Source organism: Talpa europaea (genome assembly GCF_964194135.1).
Source record: "Talpa europaea genome assembly, chromosome: 9".
In the NCBI taxonomy this organism is placed as follows: Eukaryota; Metazoa; Chordata; class Mammalia; order Eulipotyphla; family Talpidae; genus Talpa; species Talpa europaea.
The window spans coordinates 80776454-80800666 of NC_140076.1; the positions used below are offsets into that span (position 1 = coordinate 80776454).

The window sequence follows — 24213 nt, forward strand, 5'->3', positions numbered from 1 at the left end:
CTGTGTAGTTGTATGTGTGTGTTAGCTAACTTTTTAAAAATAACTTTCATGTGAAATAGATTTTAAGACCACTCAAGCTCTTGAAAGGGGAAAGTAGGACCAGTATTTCTATACTCACACCATTACAGTGTGTTCCCATGTGTCTCTCCCGGTAATAACGGTATCTGATGAAAGTGTCTTTCCATCTTTTACTTATTTTAGGATGTAAGTCAGAGCACGACAGAAAATGTCCACTGAACGGACTTCCTGGACAAATTTGTCCACTCTTCAGAAAATAGCACTGGGCCTCGGGATCCCAGCAAGTGCAACAGTTGCCTATATCTTATACCGCAGATACAGGGAAAGTAGAGGTAAGTGAACTCACGGCTGTATATATGAGGAAATGTTCAGACTGTTGAGCCTGGTTAAATTAAAGTGGAAGCTTTCCTTGCCAGACTAAGTGTCATTTGTTGTGATGTAATTGGCTTTTTGTGAGGAATCTTTGAGTGAAGCTCAAAGATAATTTTTAGTGAAGCTAAAATATTTTTAATGTTATTAAAAATATCATTTTTTAGTGACAGATAATCTTTGAGTGAAGCTCAGAGATAATACTTGATTTCTTCTTTTCTATGTTCTTAATTAAAGTTAGTCTTGAAGTGAAGAACTCATTTTATAATCCTTTTCTGTTACCTTCAGCAACATCAATGCTGCAGTAGATTCTTTTCTGGTGTTTTTGTTTGTTTTAAATACCTACACTCTTTTTTTTTTTTTTAAATCCCCTTTCTATTTTGTCGTTAGGAAGAGGCTCACTATAGTTTCCTATATAGTTTCCTCGTATGCGGGATCTTAAGAATAGGACCTTCAGAAATGGTTTATGTACAAACAGAATTTCTGAGCCTAATAAACTCCTTGAGCAACTTAGAGCCTTCATTTTTCTCCCAGAGTCATGTCTTGAGAGGAATAATTTCCCCAAAATCCAGCACCATTTCCTTGCAGAGCCAGTTTTTTTTTCCACTTTAGCATCTGAAAATATACCAGAGAGTGCCCATCTTCTGGTGCTTTAGGACCTTCTGATTTCTACTCAGATACTACTTTGTCATTGTGGTCGAGATTCTCAGTTTATCTCTTGGATCAGTGTTTTTTTTTTTTGACAGCTAGATTCAGAGCAGGGTTGAGAGTAGCTTTTGGGTGTTATCTAAGTCTGATCTGAAGAACCATAATCTGTGCAGAAGAGCGGCTGACATTTGTTGGGGAGGACGACATCGAGATAGAGATGCGAGTTCCACAGGAGGCTGTGAAGCTCATCATTGGCCGACAGGGAGCCAATATTAAACAGGTGCGTGTGCTAGCAGGCAGTCAGCTTCCTCAGGGACTGATTCTGCTTACTGACTACTTATTTCCCTCCCACAAAACCCACACTATGTGTATTTTATGTTTGTATATTTCATAATATATAAAATAGTGTATGTTATATTTTACTTTGCTTATTCAAAAGCAGTAACATTGGGGAAAATACAGGCTTTACTTAGGGTAATGCATTTTGAAATTAAGTTACCAATAGTTTAATTATAACCTCTTTTTCATTGATTCAATGTTTGGTCTTTATTTCTGTTAGTAAGTACTTAAACTGGTTGTGGAGTAACCAGTGTGGGAGCTCAACACCATCAGCAGTGGAGAAGAATTAGAAGATGGGATCCTGTGTAGAAGCCTGTATCTTAGGGGTTGAATCTTATCCACTGTCACAGAACTTTACTTTGGTACAAAAGCTGTATATTTTTAAAAGAAAGAAAACAGGATTTTTTTTTAGCTATGCTAAAAACCATGCTGTTTTCCCTCTAGCCATAATTACCTCAAATCTGTAGAGAATGGATAATAACTTAGCTTGAATTAGGGTTTTTGATTGGCTGATTCTCAGCTTGGTATAGCTTGAGCCACTCTTTTCTATGGAATGAATTAATTGACAGTAAATAATGAATTCATATTACCACCTTCCATCGTTCCATTGGAATATCAATAAAACAATAATTTTCTAATCCAAATGAAATTGAGGGAAAGAAAGTCTCTAAGCACAAAAAACTTTTTGAATTAACTGCCATATGGGGTTTCTTTGCCACTAGCCTTCCATTAATACATGTAAGTGAGGACTATTTAGAGCAGCCTGAGCTGTGTACAATTCATCTACCTCCAGAGTTAAGTTTACAGTGTCGTTAACTGATCCAGAGGGGAGCTTGTCCACAGCACACTGCCATGTATCCTTTTCTCTGCAGCTGCGGAAACAGACAGGTGCTCGGATTGATGTGGACACAGAGGATATAGGCGATGAGCGGGTGCTGCTTATCAGTGGTTTTCCTGTTCAGGTGTGCAAGGCCAAAGCAGCAATCCATCAGATCCTGACAGAGAATACCCCAGTGTCTGAGCAGCTCTCAGTTCCCCAGAGATCCGTGGGCAGAATCATAGGTACCACTGGATGAAACCGCTGTTTCCTTTTTCTTTCTGTCTTTCACACTTTCCCAAAGGTTTTCCTTTGCATACTTCCTTTAAGTGTTGCTGGGGGGGGGGGGGGAGGACAGGATATTGAGACCCGAGGTTTACTTTTTTAAAGAACCAATGGGAAAGCAAAACCCTAAGTTACCTCAAGTATTTGTATGATCTGAACCTTAAAAATAGATTCCAGAAGGGCTCAAGTAAATGTGTTTACCTCATAATAGATGTTTAAAAGGAATCTAGGGATGCTCATGACATCCCAGATCTTTTAGCTTAGTGCTTTCGAGATCACCTGTTATGCTTCCTCCTAGAGCATTCTCTGTGCTGCTGTAAGAGGCAGAGAAATGTCCTGTCCTTGAGCCAATGTTTCCAACACCTAGAGTTCTCGTCTAATGAAGTGGGGGTTTAAAGTATGTTAAATGATCAAACATGCAAATAACTGAAGTTAATCTAGCCAATATGTGGAGTTTAAATGACGCACAGAGCAAGTAATCCAGTGTTCCCATCTTTCAGTAGGGATTTCAGTAGCACCTACTTATATTCAGTATCTTACATTCTATTCAGAAATGAAAACTGACTCTTTTTTTCCAACTATATACAAAATAGTAATTTCTCTAGCGAATAAGATTGGCCTGGAGTGAAAGACAGGTTTTTATGTATTGTTGCAGGAAGAGGCGGCGAGACAATTCGCTCTATCTGTAAAGCTTCTGGAGCCAAAATTACTTGTGATAAAGAATCAGAGGGGACATTACTACTATCAAGACTTATAAAAATCTCAGGAACACAAAAGGAAGTGGCAGCAGCCAAGGCAAGTAGCTGATAGGCTTAAATAATAACTAGGAATGAGACAAATCCTTTATTCCATCCTGGGTCAAAATACCTGGCAGGGTAGGTTTCATCCCTTCCTTCACTTTCCACAGCATTTGATCCTGGAGAAAGTTTCAGAAGATGAAGAACTTCGGAAGAGAATTGCTCATTCTGCAGAAACCAGAGTCCCACGCAAGCAACCAATCAGTGTAAGAAGAGAGGAAGTGACAGAGCCAGGTAGAGCTGGAGAGCCAGCTTTCTGGAAAAGCGTGGAGCCAGTCTCACCACCGACAGCTCCGCCTCGCACAGGAGGTGGCGACATGGCTATTGTCAGGCCAGAGGAAGGTTCCTGGGAGAAACCTAGTGGTGACAACTTTCAAAAGTCTGGAGACCAGGCCAGTCCAGAGATGTCCATGTTTGAAAGTATGTAACAAAGAGGAAACCCATTAGCCCTATGGAAGATACAAATACTGGCTTAGATAACCCAAAATAGGAAACAATTAAAAAAAATTTCTGTTTTCTTGACACTTAAAAGTCTGGCTGCATAGATATATGCCTTTCTGGTAATAATTTTACTTGAACACAAAATAGCTAATGACAAAGAGTAATTGAATTTACATATTCTTTGTCCTAACATAACTTACTAGACAAGTAAAATAGCTTGATTTTTTTTTTTCCTTGGCCTAGCTTACTATTTTTAAAAGTCATCACCATTCAAGAAAAATAGGCTGTGGGCTCTCTATTCTGTGCATATGTATTAGCATGAGCATGACCCTAAGAGTTCAGACTTGCGACCTCTCTCGTGGCACAAGGGGTTAAGACGCAACCTGTAAAGCTATCCGCAGCCTCTGCAGCACGAGTTCGATCCCCAGCCTGCCAGGTAGCAGCCCACATGGCGCAGCAGACCTCTCCTGACTCGCCCGCTGCTCCCTTCAGTGTATTTATCATTCTGCCTGTTCTATTCCCCACTCTGTCTCTGGTGAATCCTCTCACACACACCCCACACCTCTGGTCTGTACCCCAGTTCTTGTATGCATAAATAAATAAATCTTTAAAAAAAAAAAGTTCAGACTTGTCTGGGGTCAAATAATAAGTTAATGATAGAATGGGATCTGGAATGGGCACACATCTGTCCATCCTAGTCTAGTACCAGAGAGACTTCTTTTATTCTTAGTTTCTGAACAGAACCTACTAACCAGCTGAGGAAGATAATCATCTTTGTAAATATAGAATCTCTTGTCATTGCTCCATGGTACAACTAATATTTGGAGGATTTACTTTCATTATAATAGATGACTGATTTGTCCCTCCAGCCATTTTAAAATGGGAATAGCCACTCAGTATTTGTACCCTTTATCCCTGGGAAGCAGCCTCCCATTCCAACTAGAGATGATTTCTGATATGGCCACCATATCAGATATTTGGTGATCCTGCTGCTTATCTTGCTTTTGCCTGTGTTTAGTCCCCAGTCCTGACTTCAGTTTCCATGCTGACGAGTTCCTGGAAGTCTATGTCTCTGCCTCTGAACATCCTAACCACTTCTGGATCCAAATCATTGGCTCCCGCAGTCTGCAACTGGATAAGCTTGTCAATGAAATGACCCAACACTATGAGAATAGTCTGGTGAGATGCTGTAAAGACAGGGCTAGGGTTTGATGGGAAAGGGGCATGTCTTTTTCATTGCAGTAGATTTCTTCCTATTCCTGTGAAGCAACTACTCCTCCTCTTCTGATATTCCTTGTTTATTTTTTTAGCCTGAAGACTTGCCTGTGAATGTAGGAGATATTGTAGCAGCACCTTTACCTACAAATGGTTCCTGGTATCGAGCCCGCGTCCTTGGCACTTTGGAGAATGGGAACCTGGACCTCTACTTCGTTGACTTTGGAGATAATGGAGAATGCCCAGTGGGAGACCTCAGGGCACTCAGGTTAGTGCAGATGCCAGGGTGGAGTCAGACTGGAGACCCAACTATTGACTCAGCCCTAAGATACATGTGGTGAGCTTATGGTACTCAGCACTGGGGGAATTTGAAAGAGAGCCTAATTACAAAGAGCAGTTGATTATATTTTCTAGCTGGGTTAATTGGTCCTATCTACAGGCAATAAATCCTAAGTTCTGTTTCTTTCACTTTAGGAGTGACTTCCTAAGCCTTCCATTTCAAGCAATAGAATGTAGCCTGGCACGGATTGCCCCATCAGGTAATGGTACACCTGTGACCTTCCAACTACAATAACTTTCACATAGCACATTCCTAGGCTTTTTGAGTTCTGGGGGCTCCGGTGCCTTTTCCTTACCAGCACTAGAAAACAGCATCCAGAAACTTCCCAGGCAAGGTAGGTGCTCTGTGGAGTAGAAAGAGGGAACGTTCCATTTTCCCTCCAGGGTGTAATCCTACTGACGCTGCCTTCTGCTCTCCCTACAATTTCTTGTTTGTTCGTTTGTTTTTTATTAGTTTTTTTTTTATTTTTTACATCATTGTTCATTTTAATCAGTATTTTCTTCCCCCCACCCCCTCATGTGTAGTCCCCATAGAGTTTCCTTGACCAGTGCACCATCACCTTAGTCCCCTGTGCTCCTCCCTCCCTCCCTCTGATCCCTCTCCCTCCTCCTCCCCTGCAGTATGTCTCTGATTTATAATTGTCTGTTTTTGCTTTGTTGTGTTTTGTACTGTTACTATTACACTGATGTCTTATTTGGTTCCCCTATATTCCTGCTGTAAGTGAAATCATCGATACTTTTCTTTTTCCTTCTGGCCTATTTCACTGAGCATAATTCCTTCTAGTTCCATCCACGTTGCTGCAAATGGCATGAGTTTATCTTTTTTGATTGCTGCTGAATAATATTCCATTGTGCATATATGCCACATCTTCTTGATCCAGCTCAACATCCCTTATAATCAGGGAAATGCAAATCAAAACCACAGTAAGATACCACCTTACACCAGTGAGAATGGCACAAATCAAAAGAACAAGCAACAACAAATGTTGGTGAGGATGTGGTGAAAAAGGAACTCTCCTACATTGCTGGTGGGAATGCAAACTGGTCCAACCAATATGGAAAGCTGTCTGGAGGGTCCTCAGTCTGCAACAGGGTGGTCCCCAGGAAAGGGGGAGGTTCCCTGCCCCACCCAAGGGAGGGTGGAGCTGAGCAGGGAGAGAAGAAGCTGCAGAAGAGACTGAGGAAGGAAGCAGGATGGAGCCAGGAGACCTGGAGGAGGCGCATGGAGCCTAGAGACGCGTGAAGAAACTGCGCTTGTCTTTTGGTTGTGGACTGGGTGACACAGATGTGGGTGAGACCCATGGGGAGGTGACAATGGCAGCTTTTATCTTGATGTTGATTTTGCTCTTTTCCTTCCGGGCTTGTCCGGTTGTTTCTGACCCTTTTCTGTGGGTCCCCACTGGAAGATGCTTTAGACTTGTGGCAGGCTTTGGGGCCTTGCTCTGGGAGAAAAGTGGGAGACAAAGTTTTAAATGAGTCCTACCCAATCCGCCAATCAGGAATCCCAAAATGGTGCTCTCAGAGTTCGCCGCCAGCCAGGAGCAGTGAAGCCAGGAGGCGAGATCTGCTGTCTTGTTCTGGCTAATGCCTCCAGATATTTTTCTTTCGGCTGGGACTGATGAACTGTTTTTCCGGGAATGGAGGACTTTTGCTTTCCACAATGGACAATACCTGGAGGGATTCGTTTTCTTTCAGACTGGAACCCTGGAAAACTTTCATCTGAGACTGTATCCCAGCATCCATATGTTTGATCTTCATCACCATGGAAATGGTGGCAAAAAGTGAAAGGGGGGAATTGTTAGGGGGAAATGATGTCCTGAGTTAATCCCATACAGGCTTTGTGGACTCCACCCCCACTCCAGACTAAAGCCATCAAGACATTGGGAAAGACAAATCCCATCACCACCAAAGGGAGGGTGGCTGGGACCTGAGGGTGGAGTTGGGCAGCCAGGTTGGATATAAAAAACCAAACACGTGGGCCTTGGGGTCTCTCTGGCTCGCGATCGCTCGCCTCCTGGCTTCACCGCTTCTGGCTGGCGGCGAACTCTGAGAGCGCCATTTTGGGATTCCTGATTGGCGGATTGGGTAGGACTCATTTAAAACTTTGTCTCCCACTTTTCTCCCAGAGCAAGGCCCCAAAGCCTGCCACAAGTCTAAAGCATCTTCCAGTGGGGACCCACAGAAAAGGGTCAGAAACAACCAGACAAGCCCAGAAGGAAAAGAGCAAAATCAACATCAAGATAAAAGCTGCCATTGTCACCTCCCCATGGGTCTCACCCACATCTGTGTCACCCAGTCCACAACCAAAAGACAAGCGCAGTTTCTTCACGCGTCTCTAGGCTCCATGCGCCTCCTCCAGGTCTCCTGGCTCCATCCTGCTTCCTTCCTCAGTCTCTTCTGCAGCTTCTTCTCTCCCTGCTCAGCTCCACCCTCCCTTGGGTGGGGCAGGGAACCTCCCCCTTTCCTGGGGACCACCCTGTTGCAAGTCTACTGAAAATGGAGCTACCATACAACCCGGCAATTCCACTCCTAGGGATCTACCCAAAGGACACCTGTACACCTGTGTTTATTGCAGCACTATTCACAATAGGTAAAACCTGGAAACAACCCAAATGTCTCCCTACAATTTTGGCAGGTGAACAGTGGGAAGAGGCGGCCTTGGATGAGTTTGACAGACTCACTCACTGTGCTGACTGGAAGCCCCTAGTGGCCAAGATCTCTAGCTATGTCCAGGCTGGGGCCTCAACTTGGCCCAAGATCTACCTCTATGATACTAGCAATGGGAAGGTAAGATTAGGGTTCACTCACTGCCTTCTGTCTCTTCAGAGAGAGAGAGAGAGAGAGAGAGAGAGAGTGTGTGTGTATTGCTTCATTAGCTTTCTCTTTCCTAGAAAACCTTACCTGATAATCCTGTCTCATAAGATCCTGCTCACTATCTCACCAAAGGAATCAAAGGAATGTCTATAAAGTACCAATTCTGGTTCTTGTGCCCTTTTCCTCAGATTTACCTTTCCTTACAGAGAGAACATTATTCTTCTAATTTTTCTTCTCAGAAACTTGATATTGGGTTAGAATTAGTTCGTAAAGGATATGCAATTGAGCTTCCTGAAGACATGGAAGAAAACAAAGCTGTCCCAGACATGTTGCCAGATATGGTGAGTGATCCATTATAGTCAGTTCGGGTGCTGCTTTGGCACAAATCTGGTGCCCTGAAAGACATGAGGGCTTTAGTCATGCATGCCGTTTTACAGAGAGCTCTCTTTAAGGATTCTGATCGTTTCACTAGTTGATAAAGGAAGCATTTTGTTCCCCTTAGAAGCCTCTTAACCAGATCTTATGAACAAAATGTGGGTTGGCCTTTCCTTTCCCACCAGCCAACTTTCTCATTTTCACTCCCTTAGGCCACAGAAACAGATCTCTCTCTCAACAGCATGCTCACTGAGACCAAGAAGAGTCCTGGAGAGATAGCAAATACTCTGTCCTGCCTCAGTTTGTCAGGTACAAGTAGCATTTCCTCCCTAGAGCATATTTGGAAGTTATTTCTCCACCAGTCTCTTCAAACTAGGGAGGTTAAGGCTTGACTCTTAACCAAGGTGGGCATTGAGTAACAAAGTAACATTAAGTAAGCCTACTTTCCCCCCTGAGTTTCAGAAGCAGTGCCTGCTTGATTATGGAAGTATCTTTCTCTTTTCTGCTAAGTAGAAGCCACCTCTATGTCTGGTGATGATAACCTTGAAGATGACTACTTACTCTGAAGTTGGCTTCAGCTGCCTCAGATCTGCTTTGCTGTGTGAGTGGAGTTCCCATCTATCTGTAGCATCAGGAAAGTAATGAGGGTGAAACCGTCTTCGTATCCCCATAGCCCATCTTAGTACTGTTGCTCTGTAGCTGCTTCCCAGCAGCTTAACTTGCTGTCACATTGAGCCCTTTCAAGTTGTTGTTTTTTAAAGATTATTTATTATGCATATAAGAGCTGGGGTACAGGTCAGAGGTGCGGGAGGTGGATAAGAGGATTCACCAGAGACAGTGGGTAACAGAACAGGCAGACTGAAATCCACTGCTGAGGGGAGCAGCAGGAGAGATAGGAAAGATCTGCTGCACCATGTAGGTTGCTTCCTGGCCAGCCGGGGATCAAACTTATGCTGCAGAGGCTGCAGATTGCTTCATAGTGCTGTGCTTAACCCCTTATGCCACCAGGGAGGCCTTTCACGTTTTTGTCCTTGTGTGTTTGTGTCTTTGGCAGGATTTGGTGCCTGAAGAGAGAAGCCAAGCCCATGATAGAGATCTATGCAGTCCTTCCTTTAATACACACATGATCTGGCTCACTGTGGACCAAATGCATTCTTTTTACTGGACTACCAGAAAGCTTGTGGGGTAGAGGGAGACAAATACATGCACCTACTGCTCCACCCCACCCCCAGTGTTTGAATTCTGCTGCGTTATGTTGCTCGGCACCTGGCTCGTTCCTGCTGCCGGTCACAGTGCTCCCTATGCCTGGGCTGTGTCCTTGTTGAGGCTGGGAAATAGTCAGGGGGTTGATCATTAGAAGTAATGATTCTGCAGACTCCTGACTGACCTCATCAGGTGACTCTGGTTAAGTTTTTGATGACCTCATAGACTGCAATTGTTTCAGGATATAAGGGCAGAAATCAGTATAATTATATTAAAAAGCTTTAGGTAGTGGGAAGAGAAGACTGTCTCCCAGCCTCAACTACTGAGCTGCTTTTGGAAACAGTGCTCCAGCTGTTTAACTGAAACTTTGGTTAAAATACAAGTAAACAAGGAGAGGCGGCTCAGGAAATACTCTAAACTGCTGTGCTAGTATAAACTCTCATATATATGTACACACAGACTCAGAACATAGCTATTTCAGTCTTTGCTGAATAAAGTTCTCAAGAAAATTATCTAAAACTAAACCCTAGTTGAGTCACAAAGTGGAAGCAGGCCTGTGGGTATCATCTAAACCTAATGCTGAAAACTGCCAAATACATCACAGAGAGGGGCCCATCAATACACATATCTCCCATGCACAGATCATACTCTTTCCCTAGAGTCACTTCAGAATTAGTCATCACTGATTTAGGCTTGTAAATAAATCCCCACCCAAACTATTTGGAAGAAAAGGCCTGAATCAGGATTCTGCAAAATCTGCATTCTCAGTAGCTGTCAACCTACTGTCTTTAGGGAGCTAATTTGCATACAGCATTTTGCCATTTCTGACTTGGGTGAGAACTATAAAGGTACTTAAAATTATTATGAATGTATACTAATATGGGTGGTAGAATAATGGCAAATTAAGGATCAACAAGGTAAACTAGAAAACAAGGGTTTTTTTAAATCTTGGAATTGGTTGTGCCCATAACTATATTCCCATAGTCCATAATTTTCAAAATTCAGAAATCTCAAAAAAATCTCAGTATAGAATAGAATAGTTCTAAGTGGTATAGAATAGTTCTAAGTGGAGGAGGAGTGGCTTGTGTAGACTTGAAGGAAGCAGTAAGGACTGCCATTGATCAGACATTAGCTGCCGTGAGGTGGACTCGGCCTTGACTAGGAGTTATACTGCAACAGTCTCCAGCCCCTTAAATTTCTTTGGAAAAGAATGTCTCATTCCAGCCTGCAGTTTGTTTCCATGCTCAGGTACGTTCATTTAATATGGCCTTTAATCCCATCAGTGTACCTCCCATGTATGGGTCCCGACTTCCCATACAACCTTGTGCTTTTCTGCTGCCTTAGAATGCGCTCTTCAGCACTTCCTAATATAGCTTATCTGTTGACATCCTGCCCTTCAGTCATAGCCACAGGAGTCATAGTACTTTGATTTCCAAAGAACTGAAATAGGTGGATGAAAATGTCCCAACAAGGCTTAAGCCTTGCCAAATTTCCTAGTACTTGGTTCTTGCACCAGGGAGATGCTCAGTAAATGGTTAAAATATGTGCGAAAATGGTTTTGAAATCTTGGTTCCCTGCCCTTTCTGGCTTAGGTACCTTTGGTCATTTCAGTCATGAAATACTGATCTTAGTGAATTCAGCTCTGTAAGGCTCATGCCCCACTCCAGCCAGCCCCCCCCCCACACACACACACAAGACACAGTGCACACTGGAGGATTGCACTACCCTTTATTCCTAGGATGGAAGGTGTTACCAGTCACATCCTGGTTCCATGGTTTCCACTTATCAAGGTTCCCAGCCCCTCATAGAGTAGGAATAAGCATGTTCAGGGAGGCTCGCTGGGCAGGTGGCCAAGGTCCCTTTCAAGGGGATACACCATAAAGATGACATTGTCCCAAGGAGGGAGAGCGGGGTGATCTGGTCTGACCACCTCAAAGCCCATGTAGCTGAAGGCCCTTAGCAGGGCACCTGTGAAGAAAGAGAAGTTAGAGCATCCTTTAAAGCTTAGTGCATCTGTTCACCCCGGTATTTGATTTCTCCCACTAGGGTATGGCTGAAGGGGCAGCAGTGAGATAGGAGCATTAGGATGATATGCTTTGGAATCTAACAGACCTAGACACTGGTTGTAGGCTTAAAACTTAACTTTGTAATGGTCACTACTCAAGAGTAATGCATAGTTAATGCATTGTAATGTAGGTTACCTTTGTGAACTTGTTTGATTTGTAACTTTATAAAATGGAGATCACAGAACCTTCCTCTCAGAATTTGAGATTAAATATCTATGAAGTGCTTAACATGGTACAGTGAACATCTGACTGTTCTTTGGCTTATATCCAATAGAGTATATAAACTTGAAGGAGAAAGAAGTTTCAGTTTTATGGCCTATGCTGCTGCATCTGGTTCAATATATTCCTAATTTGATGGCATTCTGCCTGACTCTCACGCTGAAGGTGTTAATACTCAAGAGATCTTGCTCTCCCCAGCCGCACCCTTTGAATGGATTCTGTGTAATTTCACCAGTGCTCCTTCAGCCTGCCTTCTGAAATTTGCCTGCAGGGCCTTCCTGAGAATCCAATTCTAACTTGAACAGAATGCTTTCTGCCTTAATTTCCTGGGGGGGGGGTAGGGGGTAGGAGGGGAGGGGGTCTATGAATTGTTGCAATGCCTGAAGGCATTGCCCTTTTCTAAAAAGTGGGGGGAAGAGGGTCTCCTGTGAATGAAAAGCTGCGGCCAGCTGCCTCAGCACTAAGGGACAGGAAGGATGAGCACATCCTCACCTCTATCATTTCGATTGTTTTGGAAGTTTACAAACACCGAGTCCACATTGGTCTTCTCCTCCACATACTCCAGTGTTGCAGTCAGACTAGGGGCCAGAGAAAAATCATGGTTAATGAAATGTTTAACAAAGAATCCAGACGCCTACTTGCAGTGGGAGAAATCTTAATTGATCAGTTTTTGCTGATCCAAGACAAGAAATGACAGTTGCTCAACTACTTTGGATAGTTTTCTCTGAAACATGGACTGATTGATACCCATGCTGAGAATGGAGTCTGGGGAGTAGGAGTTCTGCAGACAAACAGCTGGGAGGCACATCCTTTTCAATTGTTTATAGATATCCACTTCGGTGTTTTTGAATCAACTTCCCATAGGCTGTTACCTCTTGACCCCCAAATCCTGACTCAGCTCATGGCTTTGTTTACCACCTCAGTGGTTCAATGTATCAGCTCCTGAATCAGCCCCAACCGGTTAACATATCCTCTCTCTGGCTATGACATCATAAAAGAGTGACATCACTACCCCTTCCCTTTCAACTCTCCCAGACTCAGTCACCTTTCTCTGTTGCCTTTATCCAAGGCCCGATATGGGATATCCAGGAAGAGTCGATGGTCAGAGAGAAGGCCGTGCCAGTGGGCAGAGGTCTTAGGGGTGAGGCGGAAGTGGAAATCTAGCTGCACCGGGTCCTGGTGGAGCAGGGGATCAGTAGCCAGCACTGTCAGGTTCCCTGCCTGGGAAAGGAGTAAAAATGATAGTTGTCTCCTGTTTCTATGTTCATCTAATCTTCAAATCAGATCTCATGTTAATTTCAGTGTGTCTGTGAAAGCAAAAAGGCCACTTCTGGGAAACGTGGGAGAACAAGATCCTTTAGTCCTAAGACATAACTCTGTTATGGAGTTGTTGACATCAATCTGAAATTGAGTCAATGCAGTATTGCTGCCTGTTCTCTCACCTCGGGTGCATTCACTCTTCAAAGCACTGACATTTACCTCAGAGCTTTTTCTTTTAGCCGTGCCATCTATTTATCTCACTGATAATAACTTCTGCTTTTTCCTATTTCTCGTTGAAAATGCAGGGGTTATACAGATTATTGCAAAATGATAGAAGACAGGTGGAGTTCTGGGTTCTGGCCCATTAGCATCTAGACAGCTTTATGTCTCACAAAGCTTAATTCCGTCTGCTCAATGTTGGATCCCACTTCCTCTGCAACACCAGCTCTATGACCTTGACTTAAAATCTCTGGGCCAGAGGCCTTGTCTATAAAGCAAATAGGTTTTACACATGACCTCCAAAGTCTCATCAAGCTTTGTGATTCATTTTCCAACTAGCTAGTGTTCCTTGTCCACAAGGTATTACACAGCAAGCAAGGCCTGCCCTGCCACAGCACCACAGTCCGCTTACCGAATACAGTTCTTTAAGCTGATCTTGGTCACCCTGCTTGGTGCTTCTGCCCACCTGGAGGCCTGCTAGAGACTCAGGAGCACTGAAGGCAGCAACGGGGCCTCAGTGTCAAGTCCTCCTCTTCTTTATAAGTGATGCTGATAGGGAAAAAGAAGCCCAAATTAGTTTATCTCTGAGTCTTAGATGGGGATAGCTTCATAATTTCCAGGACCAGGCTCTGGCACTGTTTGGCATCTTCCATGAACCAGTATTCCCAGGCCAGCTAGATGGAAAAATTCTCAAATTCCATGCCGGTTTTTTACCCATTACCATTGTCTCTTTTTTTTTTTTTTTAAAGATTTATTTATATAAGCACTGGTTACAGTCAGAAGCGCGGGAGGGTGAGAGAATTCACCAGAGCCAGAGCAGGGAGCAGAGCTGGCAGAAGGACCGAAGTACACTGCTGAGGGGAGCAGCTGGCAGCAAGAGAGGTCTGCGTGCCATGTGGGACCCTCCTCTGGTGGCTGGGGATGGAACCGGCGCTGAAGAGGCTGCGGGCAGCTTCGCAACCCAGCGCTCTACCGCCACCGGGGAGGTCCTACCTTGCCACTTGAGAAGTTCTTTTATTTTCCCTTACAGTTTGCATAAACTGCTACAAGGAGAGATGAAAACAAGTACCTTTTACAACAAGACCAAGGCAGCATCTTTTCCCGGAGAGTGACCCGGTATTTGTAACAGTAAAGATAATAGGCGAATGGTGACCAAATAGGGTAGAGGTAGTTCCGTGTTTTTCCCCTCTTGATATAAGAAAGGGAGTAGAGAGAGGGGCGTGACCTGGTGCAAGGCAGTTTCTCAGTTCAGTGCCTCCCTGCGGCAAAGTGAGGGTTCAGAGATGAGTGGCAGAGGTTAGGCAACCTGAGGTTATTGTGACCTGGTGGGTGTCACTGTGACATGGACAAGAGGTCAGCACTTATGTCACCTCAGGACTTCATTCTGATGCTACCCTCCCCCGCCCTGCCCCCTAAACCAAATCTCCTGTTTGAGTTGTGTACACTCTATGGCTGTACCAGTGGTTAAAATACATAGGCTGCTGTAGTTCATTGGTAAACAATCCTGCCTGAGCACCTGCTGTGCTCCCCCAACCTGCTCTCAGTCTGAAGTATATGCCCCCCACTTCCACTAAAATTCAGCAACTAAAGGGTTAGTGACTGACACTGCAGAAAGTTTCCAAGACCCTGATCCAGCATCTGACCTGACAGTTGGTTCCTGATTTCTGTCAGCTCAGTGTTTTTTATTGTCATCCATACCCTTAATATTACCCAGGAGTGCCACACAGAGTTAGATTCTCATTGCCTTGTAAGGTAGGAATTACAAACTAAATGTCTCCAGGGCCTCGACAGTCAATGGAAATTAGTGGGCTGCTGGGTGGGGCAGTAGCAAAATGGAAAGCCTTGTCTAAAATAAGCTGGTACAACTCCGCTCCATCCAGTTGCCATGCAAGAATGCAGACTCAGTGGAACCAAACTGTATACTTTTTCAACAAGACATTTTGTGATAAATTTCTCTGATGTTTGAGAAAATTTGGCTGCTAGCTAAAAGTGTTGACTAAATAAATCAACAAAATTTGGATCTGAGACCACTAGTTGGAGACCTCTGCATATTCATTTATCCATCCATTCAGGTATCTGTTGAGGGCCCACTTATCTAGGTGCTTGGGATATACTAGCAAACAAAGATCCCTGCCCCATGAAACGTCTAACACTAAGAGAACAAACCTAAAACATGACTTAGTGAGTTACAAAATAACTGCTATTTTTAAAAAGATTTATTGATTGATATATGCATATAAGAACTGGGGTGCAGGCCTGAGGTGCAGGGTGGGTGGTGAGAGGACTTGCCAGAGACAGAGTGGGGAGCAGAACAAGCAGATCTACTGAAATACGCTGCTGAGGGGAGGAGCGGGAGACAGAGGTCTGCTGCGATATGTGGGTCAGCTCCCTGGCCAGGGATTGAACTCAGGCCTGTAGTGGCTGGATAGCTTGACAGCGCTGGGGCTAAGCGCTGGGGCTAACCCCTGCGCCACCAGGGAGGCCCCGAAGTAACTGCTATGGAGAAAAATAGAGCAGGGGTGAGAAGGGGTTGGACAAGTTGTGGTAACAGCTATCCAAGCAAGTCTCGTTGAATAGGTGGCATTTAATCAAAGACATAAAGGAGGTGAGGGCACTAGCCATGCCAAAATCTGAGTAAAAGTACTACATGCCCAAGCAACAACCCTAAAAGGAATGTACTGGTGTTTACAAGATATCGTGGCCATGGGGAGAATAGGAGATGAGGTCAGGGAAGTAATGGGAACAGATCATCTGGGGCTTTGTAATCTATTGTATGGTCTTTTTCTATTATTCTGAATGAAAAGGGAAACCATTGCAAAGTTTTAGGTGAAAGACAGGAGCTGACTAACATTTTTTAAAAGATTATATTGTAAATAAACTAGAGAATTAAGGGAGGTTGGGAGACTCTGATGAACTGGGAGGAAAATAGTGTGTGGAAAGTGCTGGGAGGTGGTTAGCATCTAGGAGTAGTTTAAAGGTAGAACCTACAGGATTTCCTGGAGTATGAGTGAAAGAAGTCGTGTCCAAGATTTCAAAGAAAGGAGTTTCCATTAACTGAGATGGAAAGGTTGCAGGTAGGGCAGTTTGGAGGAGGTGGGGCTAGAGATCAGTTTGGTGTGGATCAGTTTAGTGTGGAAATGTTAACTTTGTTAGATAAGCGGAAGATGACAGAGAAGCAGTTGGATATTCAGGTTAGGAGTTTAGGTTGGAGATAGAGATTTGGAGGTCGTTGGCTTATAAATAGTATTTTAAGGCATGAGATAGAGTTGTGTGTTGAGAAAGATCCAAGGATTGATTCCTGGGCACATGCTACGAAGTTGGGGTGGGGGCGAGAGAGGGGAAATCAGCAAAAGAGACTGAAGACTGGTGGTGGTGTTATAGAGCAACCCCGATATTAAACGGGTTCCTGGCTGTGGGTCCTCACCCGTGCGCTTTAAAGGGACTTATGAATACTCTACTACAGACACGCAAAAGCGTTAATAAAAGGTTTATTTACAAGAGAAAAAGAAATAAGGAAAATGTACAACTCAGGGAGAAGATAGGGAAATAAAGTCTTTAATGCGTCCTACCCGATCCGACGACCTGGAAACCCAAAGTCACTCTCAGAGCTGACTGGAGGCTCCGAGCTGGCTGAGAGCCCAAAAATGGAGAGCGCCCCAAAGCCCACGTCTCTGCCTTTTGTATCCACCTGGCTGCTTAACCCCACCCTCAGGTCCCAGCCACCTTCCCTTTGGTGGTGATGGGATTTGGAGTTCCCAGTGTCTTTGGCTTTGACCTGGGGTGGGGGTGGAGTCCACAAAGCCTATATGGAATTTGCTTTGGGACATCCTTTTTCCCCTAACAGTGGGAAGAATATAAAAAGTGGCGACCTGGATGCTAAGTAGGGACGACTGGTGAAAGGTTGCTTGTGGGTCCCATAACGTGATGCCCATAACATCTCTCTATAATCTCTGCCAGAAAATCCTGTTCATTCCATTTACATGATTTTCTCCCCTGCACGAAGACCCTCCAATGGAGGAACCGTTTGGGCCCTATTATAGTTTCCTTTCCCTAAGATTTCTCTCCCTTGTAACTTAGAATAAATATTAGCTCAGGTAGTGCAGTGTAATGATTAAGGGTTAGGCCCCTTTTGGGGTTGGCAATAGTTTTCCAGAGCATTTGAAAGGTTTTGCGGGGTAAAGAAAAGGAGACCCAGGCTAAATTTCTCAAAGGAAGGGAAAATTTATTGCACCCCGGGCAGACCTCATGGACCCAAGGTGGGGGTCAGTGAAGCCACGCACGTTGTTAGGGGGATGCAGGCTTTTTTAGGGTGAGGAGAGGTCCGGTGGGAGACTGGGTTCGTATGGCGGGAAAAAGTTTGTAGGGGTGGGGTGGGGAGGTTCACTGTCTGACTCCTCCAGGCAGGCCTCGCATTCCTGTTCCCAGGTGGGCCGCCCGGTGGGTTTTTGCATTCCGGCTCCTGCATGGGCCTTTCAGCACTCAGTCCTCCCACCGCTTTTAAGTAAATCTAAAATAAAGAAAAGCAAGAACAGCATCCCTCTCTCCTCACGACCAGTTATCACAGAATGTCAGAATAAGTGGCCTCAGCGAGCAACTGGCTCTCAGCCCCCACCGGAAAGCTAAAACGCAGCCAAGAGGGAGAGCGCGTCCGCGTGTTCCCGGCGCCCCTCCCCCGAAAAGGCGCCGGCAGACGAGCGCGGGAAACGCTGAATCACGCAGCTCCCGTCTCAGACCTTCCGACTGGCGGCGGCGGCGACGCCGCGAAGCCGCCCCACGCCTGCCGCGTCCTCGGCCCAGCGGGGCGGGACCCCGGCCGCTCGGCTCAGGCGCGCCGCGGGCAGCCGCTGGGGGCCTTTCCCGCCGCGGGCGCCGCCGCCGCCGCCTGCTGGGCGCGGGGCCGGGGAATATGGCGGCGGCCGCGGGCCGCGCTCTGCTGCGGGCGGGCGCAGAGCGGCTGCTGAGAGGAGGGCTCCCGGCGCTACTCCGGCCGCGACTTGAGGGGAGCACCCCCGGCCCGCAGCGCGACTTCAGCCTGTCTTGCAGTCGGGTGAGGGCCGGGCCTGGGGTTTGGGTGTCCTTGACTCTGGCGAGGCTACTTACGCCGAGTCTTGCTTGGGGGCCGGTGGCGGACGGGGGGTGAGGGGTGTTGAGACTTGGCGGGGCCCTGGCCTGGGAGTGGCGGGCTTTTCACGAGGTGCTGGCGACTCGGGAGGAGGTGGGTCCCGAAGGAGACTCGCTCACTCTCGCTCCCCCGCTTTCAGGGCACGGTCATCGTGGAGCGCTGGTGGAAGGTGCCCCTGGCCGGAGAGGGCCGGCAGCCGCGTCTGCACCGGCGACACCGCATCTATAAGCTGGTGGAGGACACAAAGCATCGACCTAAAGAGAAGCTGGAGCTCATCCTCACACAGTCAGTGGAGGGTAAGGCACTCTACCTCAGCCTGGTCCAGTTTGGCCTGAGTTTTTCCCTCCGTTACTCCTCACCTGTTTGCGCTCCTTCACTATTTTGTGAAAATAAGCTCAGTGTTTGAGAAGAGGGAGCTGTAATTGTGACAGTGAGATTGACCTCCCGGATAAATAATGAGAACATGAGTGCAGCAGCATCATTAACTGGGTGGAGAGAGGCCTGACAGTATGTTTGCAGACACTGAAATCCTGTGAAGGGACAAGATCTCACTTTGTACGTGGAGTGTTACCTATCCAAGCTCTTCTCTGTCCCCCACCACTAACTGCCTCATCCGCAACCCTTCCCATCTTACTTGATGAAACTAGTTAGAAGACAGGTAAGTTATCAAGTGAGTATTGATTGCACATTTAGGAAGAATAAGCACTGTGGGAAAATAACAGGTGCTTCTTTCTTTGATCATCTCCTTCTCTTTAAGGATGATTAGATAGTCCTCCTATAGTGTTTCTGTTCTTGGCAGGACTTGGAGTCCGGGGTGACCTCGTGGCAGTGAAGAAATCAGTGGGCCGAAATCGTCTACTTCCTCAAGGACTGGCTGTGTATGCATCCCCTGAAAACAAAAAGATGTTTGAAGAGGAGAAATTGGTGAGCTAAAAGGAAGACAGAGGGAGTTGAAGGAATAAATCTTTAAGATTCCCATTAGCGACTTAATTCCCTTTGATTTTAACTTAGAAATGAAGTAGGGATTAGAAGAACAAGAATCTAGAAACCCCACCTTTGTCAGGCATCTAAGAATTTGTTATGATTTACCATGGATTAATTTTGAGTTTTTTCATTTTTAACTTTCTTTTCTAGCTGAGACAAGAAGGAAAATTAGAGAAGATCCAGACCAAGGCAGGTGAGGCGGTGAGTAGAAACATAATTATTTATTTATTGGTCTTTTATAAAGTCACCAGCAACCTCCTGAGAGACTCCTTGAAGCCTCCTGACTGCAGACACAAGGTTAGAGGGAAGGGGTAGCCTTCCCTGGTATGAAGACCACCTTTGGGTGAAGTGCCCTAACTTATTGAAGGAGATCCCAACCTGGGCACCAGGGAACCCATGCAAAATTGTAAGATGAGGGCTCTGCCTTCAAGGATGTTTACAGAAATATTGGAGAGACCAAAAGACACATGAAAAAAGTGATCCTTAAAGCGGTAAATTATAAGGGTAACATGGACTGAATTTGATTAGGGTGGTTGGAGGGCTTTCTTTCAGATAAAATTAAATGAGGCCATATGGGTTTAGTGGGCTTTGGATTGGCCAAGATCTGGGGCACAAGCCAGAGGTGGGGGGTGGGGGTCGTGAGGGGATTCACCAGAGACAGAGTGGGAAACAGAACAAGCAGACTGACCGAAGTACACTGCTGAGGGGAGCAGCGATTAACTCAGGAGAGGTCTGCTGCACCGTGTGGGTTGCTCCCTGGTGGGCCAGGAATCAAACTTGTGCTGCAGAGGCTGCAGACAGCTTCATAGGTTGCGTCTTAACCCCTTGCACAACCAGGGAGATCCAGGAAGGGTATTCTGAGGAGATAAAAAGTACAAGTAGATATTTAAAGCAAGTTTTAATTGAGAGTAGGCCAATCTAAAGCACAGGACATATATTGTAATATTAGGAAATGTATGTCTGGAAAAGAAGTTTAAAAACATCTTAAATTCTCAGCTAATAAATTTATACCTTATCCTATAAGCAAGGGGGAATCAGTGAAGTGGGGATGAAATTGCAGGCTCAGAAGTATTGGGTTAAAAACGGTCTATGAAAGTGATTGCATCATGAGATGTACCAGTAGAACCACTGATGAGCCCAACTTTGACATGGCCTGTTTCTCCTTACTTAGATGTATAGGTAGGAAGCCAGGTGTAGGCAGCATTCCCCTGCAAAGCGTCACTGAGAAAGCCTTCCACAATATCAACCTGAGATGATAGAAATGTTCTCTTTCCCATCATCATCCTACTTGTCTTGGCTGTAAGGCAGAAATTATGCCCTTTTCCTGAATTCGCCAACCTTGTGCCTCCTGCCTCCTGCTAATACTTTTCCTTTTCTTTGAGTCTAACTCTAACCCAACTCTACTTATTATTTCTCTCAGACAGTGAAATTTCTGAGACATTGTCACCTGGAGGTGGGAATGAAGAACAATGTCAAATGGGAGCTGAACCCTGAGATAGTTGCCCGCCACTTCCTCAAAAATGTGAGTGTATCTCTGCACCCTGCAGGAAGCCAGCCTGGGAAGGAGGCCCATGATTTATCCCTTTGTTAGGGAAAGTGTTTTTGGTTCTGTAGGAGGGAAATGGCTAAGAACTGGGGTTGTTACATAGAATTTGAAAACTGATAGGAGAAGGTGGACATTCATTTATTTCCTCTCTAGTTAGGGGCAACCTGGGGAAATGTGATGTACTGAAGAGTTTTTTACTTTTGTGGATGAAGTGATTTTCGTCTCAGGCCTGTTTCTCTTATTAATCCACTTCTCTTTCTGAGAAATTAGAACTGAGTTTCTCTGCACCCTCCTGTGGCATCAATGAGGGTAAACTCCCTGGTTTTATTCATCCTTGTGCAGGAAATTCTAGACTCTTATGAGGTTGCATAGAATGGCAGCCATGTAAAAGGAGTGCCTTTTGGGTGTGTTTTTCTTGCAGCTTGGTGTTGTGGTTGCCCCACATGCCGTAAAGTTACCAGAAGAGCCCATCACTCGGTGGGGCGAGTACTGGTGCGAGGTGACGGTAAGTGTTCCATCTACTGTCTCATTTTTCTGACTGGGTGAAAACCAGGGTGAAGAGCTGGGATTAGGTGATCTTATTTGCTGTGTGATCTCTAAGAATTCCTGTCGCTTTATGTACAGGTAAATGGGCTTGACACTGTGAAGGTACCTATGTCTGTGGTGAACTTTGAGAGGCCCAAAACCAAAAGATACAAGCACTGGTTAGCCCAGCAAACTGCCAAGGGAACAGCTCCCACCAACTCCCAGAGTATCTGAGCCTGCTGTCCCTGAAAACTGCCAAGCAGAATCAGAGGCGCAGGGGAGCAGAGGTGAAGCAGCATCTTGATCTCAGCCCAGCTCTGACCAAATTCGGAATTGTAGAGAGCACGTGGGGCATCAGACTGAACTGCACTTGTTGGATTCTCCATGTTTGCCTTCTCCATCCTCACTGTTTTCACATGGACCTTGTTGGGACAGCAAGAGCACCAGGCTATTGCTTGATAAGCTGAAGATTAAAAGACCAGAACAGTCTAGACTCTTATTTGGCCTCTTCCTCCATTGGAACTCATTGGAACAAATGGAAGAGCTAGCCATGTTCTCCAGTATTTGGTTTATGCTCATCATCCAGACTGAACATTTGTATCTCAAAAAGAAATAAAGAGCTTGTGTTCTTTTAAGGTGGTGTTATTGGGCTTGAGGAGATAGGGCACAGGACATCCAAGTGGGGTGTCCTCTTGAGCCTTGCTGCTAAGAAGGAAGAAAAGAACACATCTGCAGGCTACCCTACAGTTACTGAAAGCGAAACTACTGAAAGCGGTATCTTTGGGCTTAAAACTTAACCTCATTAGGTATGTTGATAACATCATTGGTATGAATAAGCACAATGGATTCTGTTTCTCTGAGGAGATCTGAATAAAGACCTAAGGGTAATTGGAGAAGATGAAGCAGAGATGCTTAAAAGAGGGAACTTCTATTTTGTTTCTTAAACCAGCTCCTAAAATTTTGGAAGACAACCTTAGTTTCCAGACCAAGGTTAAGATATGGGGCTAGTCATTAGGTAATTATGTCTTGACAAGTGAAGAAGGAAGTAGATCTAAACATGTTCAAGATCCATTAGTGGAAAAAAGACTAATTGTTGACAAGTGGTTGTGCCATTGCTCAAAATATAATGAGACCGTACAATGTAGGAAGGGTAAGGATTGGATCATTGACTCTTGCTATCCTTACCGCAAGCTCAGAGATTGTTTTTTTGTCACCTTGTTGAGCTCAACTACTCCCAGCCACTTAAGCACTCTGATTCTCATAAGACCTCCAATAATGAGAGGTCTCTTGTCAATGGTTGCACTGATAACTATGCTCAATCTCACACTTGGCAGAACTCTAACTTCAGTCTAGCACTGGTATTGTTTTAAATTTGCCTTTTTTTTTTTTTTAAAGATTTATTCATGCATACAAGAACTGGGATACAGGCCAGAGGTATGGGGTGTGAGAGGATCCACTAGAGACAGAGTGGGGAACAGAACAGGCAGAATGACCAAAATATACTGCTGAGGGGAGCAGTAGGCGAGCCAGGAGAGATCTGCTGCACCATGTAGGTATCTCCCTGGCCAGGGATCGAACTCGTGCTACAGTGGCTGCTTCATAGGTTGCGTCTTAACCCCTTGCGCCACCAGGGAGGCCCTAAATTTGCCTTTTCAATGATTCCCATTCCTACTGTCCTTGCAGTGGAAAAGCTCGTTGAACAACATCTTTCCACATCACCATCATGAAGCTCTCTGAAATTGATCAATAGGCACAATCTTCCATACACCTAATGTCAAAAAGTGTGGTGGGGGCAGTTCCTGGTGAAACACTGGGTTGGAGATCTTGCATGGGGAAACTTTACCTGGGGGGCCCTCTGGATCAACACTTAGCAGGGGAGTGTTGGGTAGAGGGAGACATTGAGCATTCTCAACAAAGGCCTCAGTCTATCCCTCAGGGAGCTCAAGCTTCCTGCAGAGATATGTACCCTATTGAGGCAAGTGGCCAAACCTATATACCCACACAGTGATGGGAAAGGGGCAAGACTTGGGTGAGGAGACACGTCAGGCAAAGGAAAGCAGTTCCCAGAGGGCAATTCAAGATGAGCGTTACCTGGTGAGCATCCCCAGCAGCTTAGGGAATGATTGCTTCAGTCCTGAAGGGAAGAATTTGGTCAACACACCACAGTCTCCATTACAGGCAGCAAGAGCACTTGCTTTTTAAGTTCTAGAATGATTTCTTTGGGATTCTAATGGGCTGCTCTGGAAAAAAAGAAGGAAGATCTGGACAGACAACAGTCTCTGCTGCTGTAGCTTGTCTTAAATAATAACAGCATGTGTATCCCTCTACTAAGCATTCTAGATTCCTACCCACACCCCCTCAGCTTGCTGGTCCAGTTAGGTTGCCTGATGGTTCCCAAAATTGATGTGCAGGTTTATTGCAATCATGGTCAAAATCCTAAATCTTTATAGATGTATACAAGATTATTCTAAGGTTTATATGGAAGGCAAAGAAACTAGAATAAAATTATTTTGAAAAGATGAGTATAATATGAAGAATCAGTCTCCCAATTTTTAACTAATTTTACAACTAAAATAATCAATGCTGTGTGTTCTGGATAGAGGGACACATGA

General features: G+C 45.1%; 3 protein-coding genes across 5 annotated transcripts; 2 read left to right on the forward strand and 1 right to left on the reverse strand.

Moving 5' to 3' along the window:
• Positions 1-226: 226 nt before the first annotated feature.
• Positions 227-9023, forward strand: TDRKH (tudor and KH domain containing; the record flags this gene model as incomplete). Of its 3 annotated transcripts, none has more annotated exons than XM_084242947.1 (12): positions 227-350; positions 1209-1315; positions 2247-2436; positions 3132-3271; positions 3384-3693; positions 4733-4893; positions 5025-5197; positions 5404-5468; positions 7904-8055; positions 8322-8423; positions 8670-8766; positions 8971-9023. In XM_084242947.1, 12 exons carry the CDS (start codon positions 227-229, stop codon positions 9021-9023), a joined length of 1674 nt encoding a protein of 557 aa, XP_084099073.1. The 3 variants fall into 3 exon arrangements, with proteins under 3 accessions (XP_084099073.1, XP_084099074.1, XP_084099075.1); XM_084242948.1 differs by having other exon boundaries at positions 2247-2336; positions 3167-3271; XM_084242949.1 differs by lacking the exons at positions 3384-3693; positions 4733-4893; positions 5025-5197; ... (3 more) ...; positions 8670-8766; positions 8971-9023 and having other exon boundaries at positions 2247-2336; positions 3132-3233.
• Positions 9024-11485: 2462 nt separating this feature from the next.
• Positions 11486-16475, reverse strand: OAZ3 (ornithine decarboxylase antizyme 3; the record flags this gene model as incomplete). Its single annotated transcript, XM_084242415.1, is given in 7 exon segments — positions 11486-11628; positions 12438-12523; positions 12991-13166; positions 13837-13911; positions 13913-13973; positions 14494-14666; positions 16413-16475. Coding segments are annotated over 7 exon segments (777 nt in total).
• A 1855-nt stretch (positions 16476-18330) lies between these two features.
• On the forward strand, positions 18331-21835 carry MRPL9 (mitochondrial ribosomal protein L9; the record flags this gene model as incomplete). Its single annotated transcript, XM_084241797.1, has 7 exons — positions 18331-18471; positions 18686-18842; positions 19346-19470; positions 19681-19731; positions 20951-21052; positions 21498-21581; positions 21701-21835. The coding sequence occupies 7 exons, from the start codon at positions 18331-18333 to the stop codon at positions 21833-21835; spliced, it is 795 nt and encodes a 264-aa protein (XP_084097923.1).
• Positions 21836-24213: the final 2378 nt, after the last annotated feature.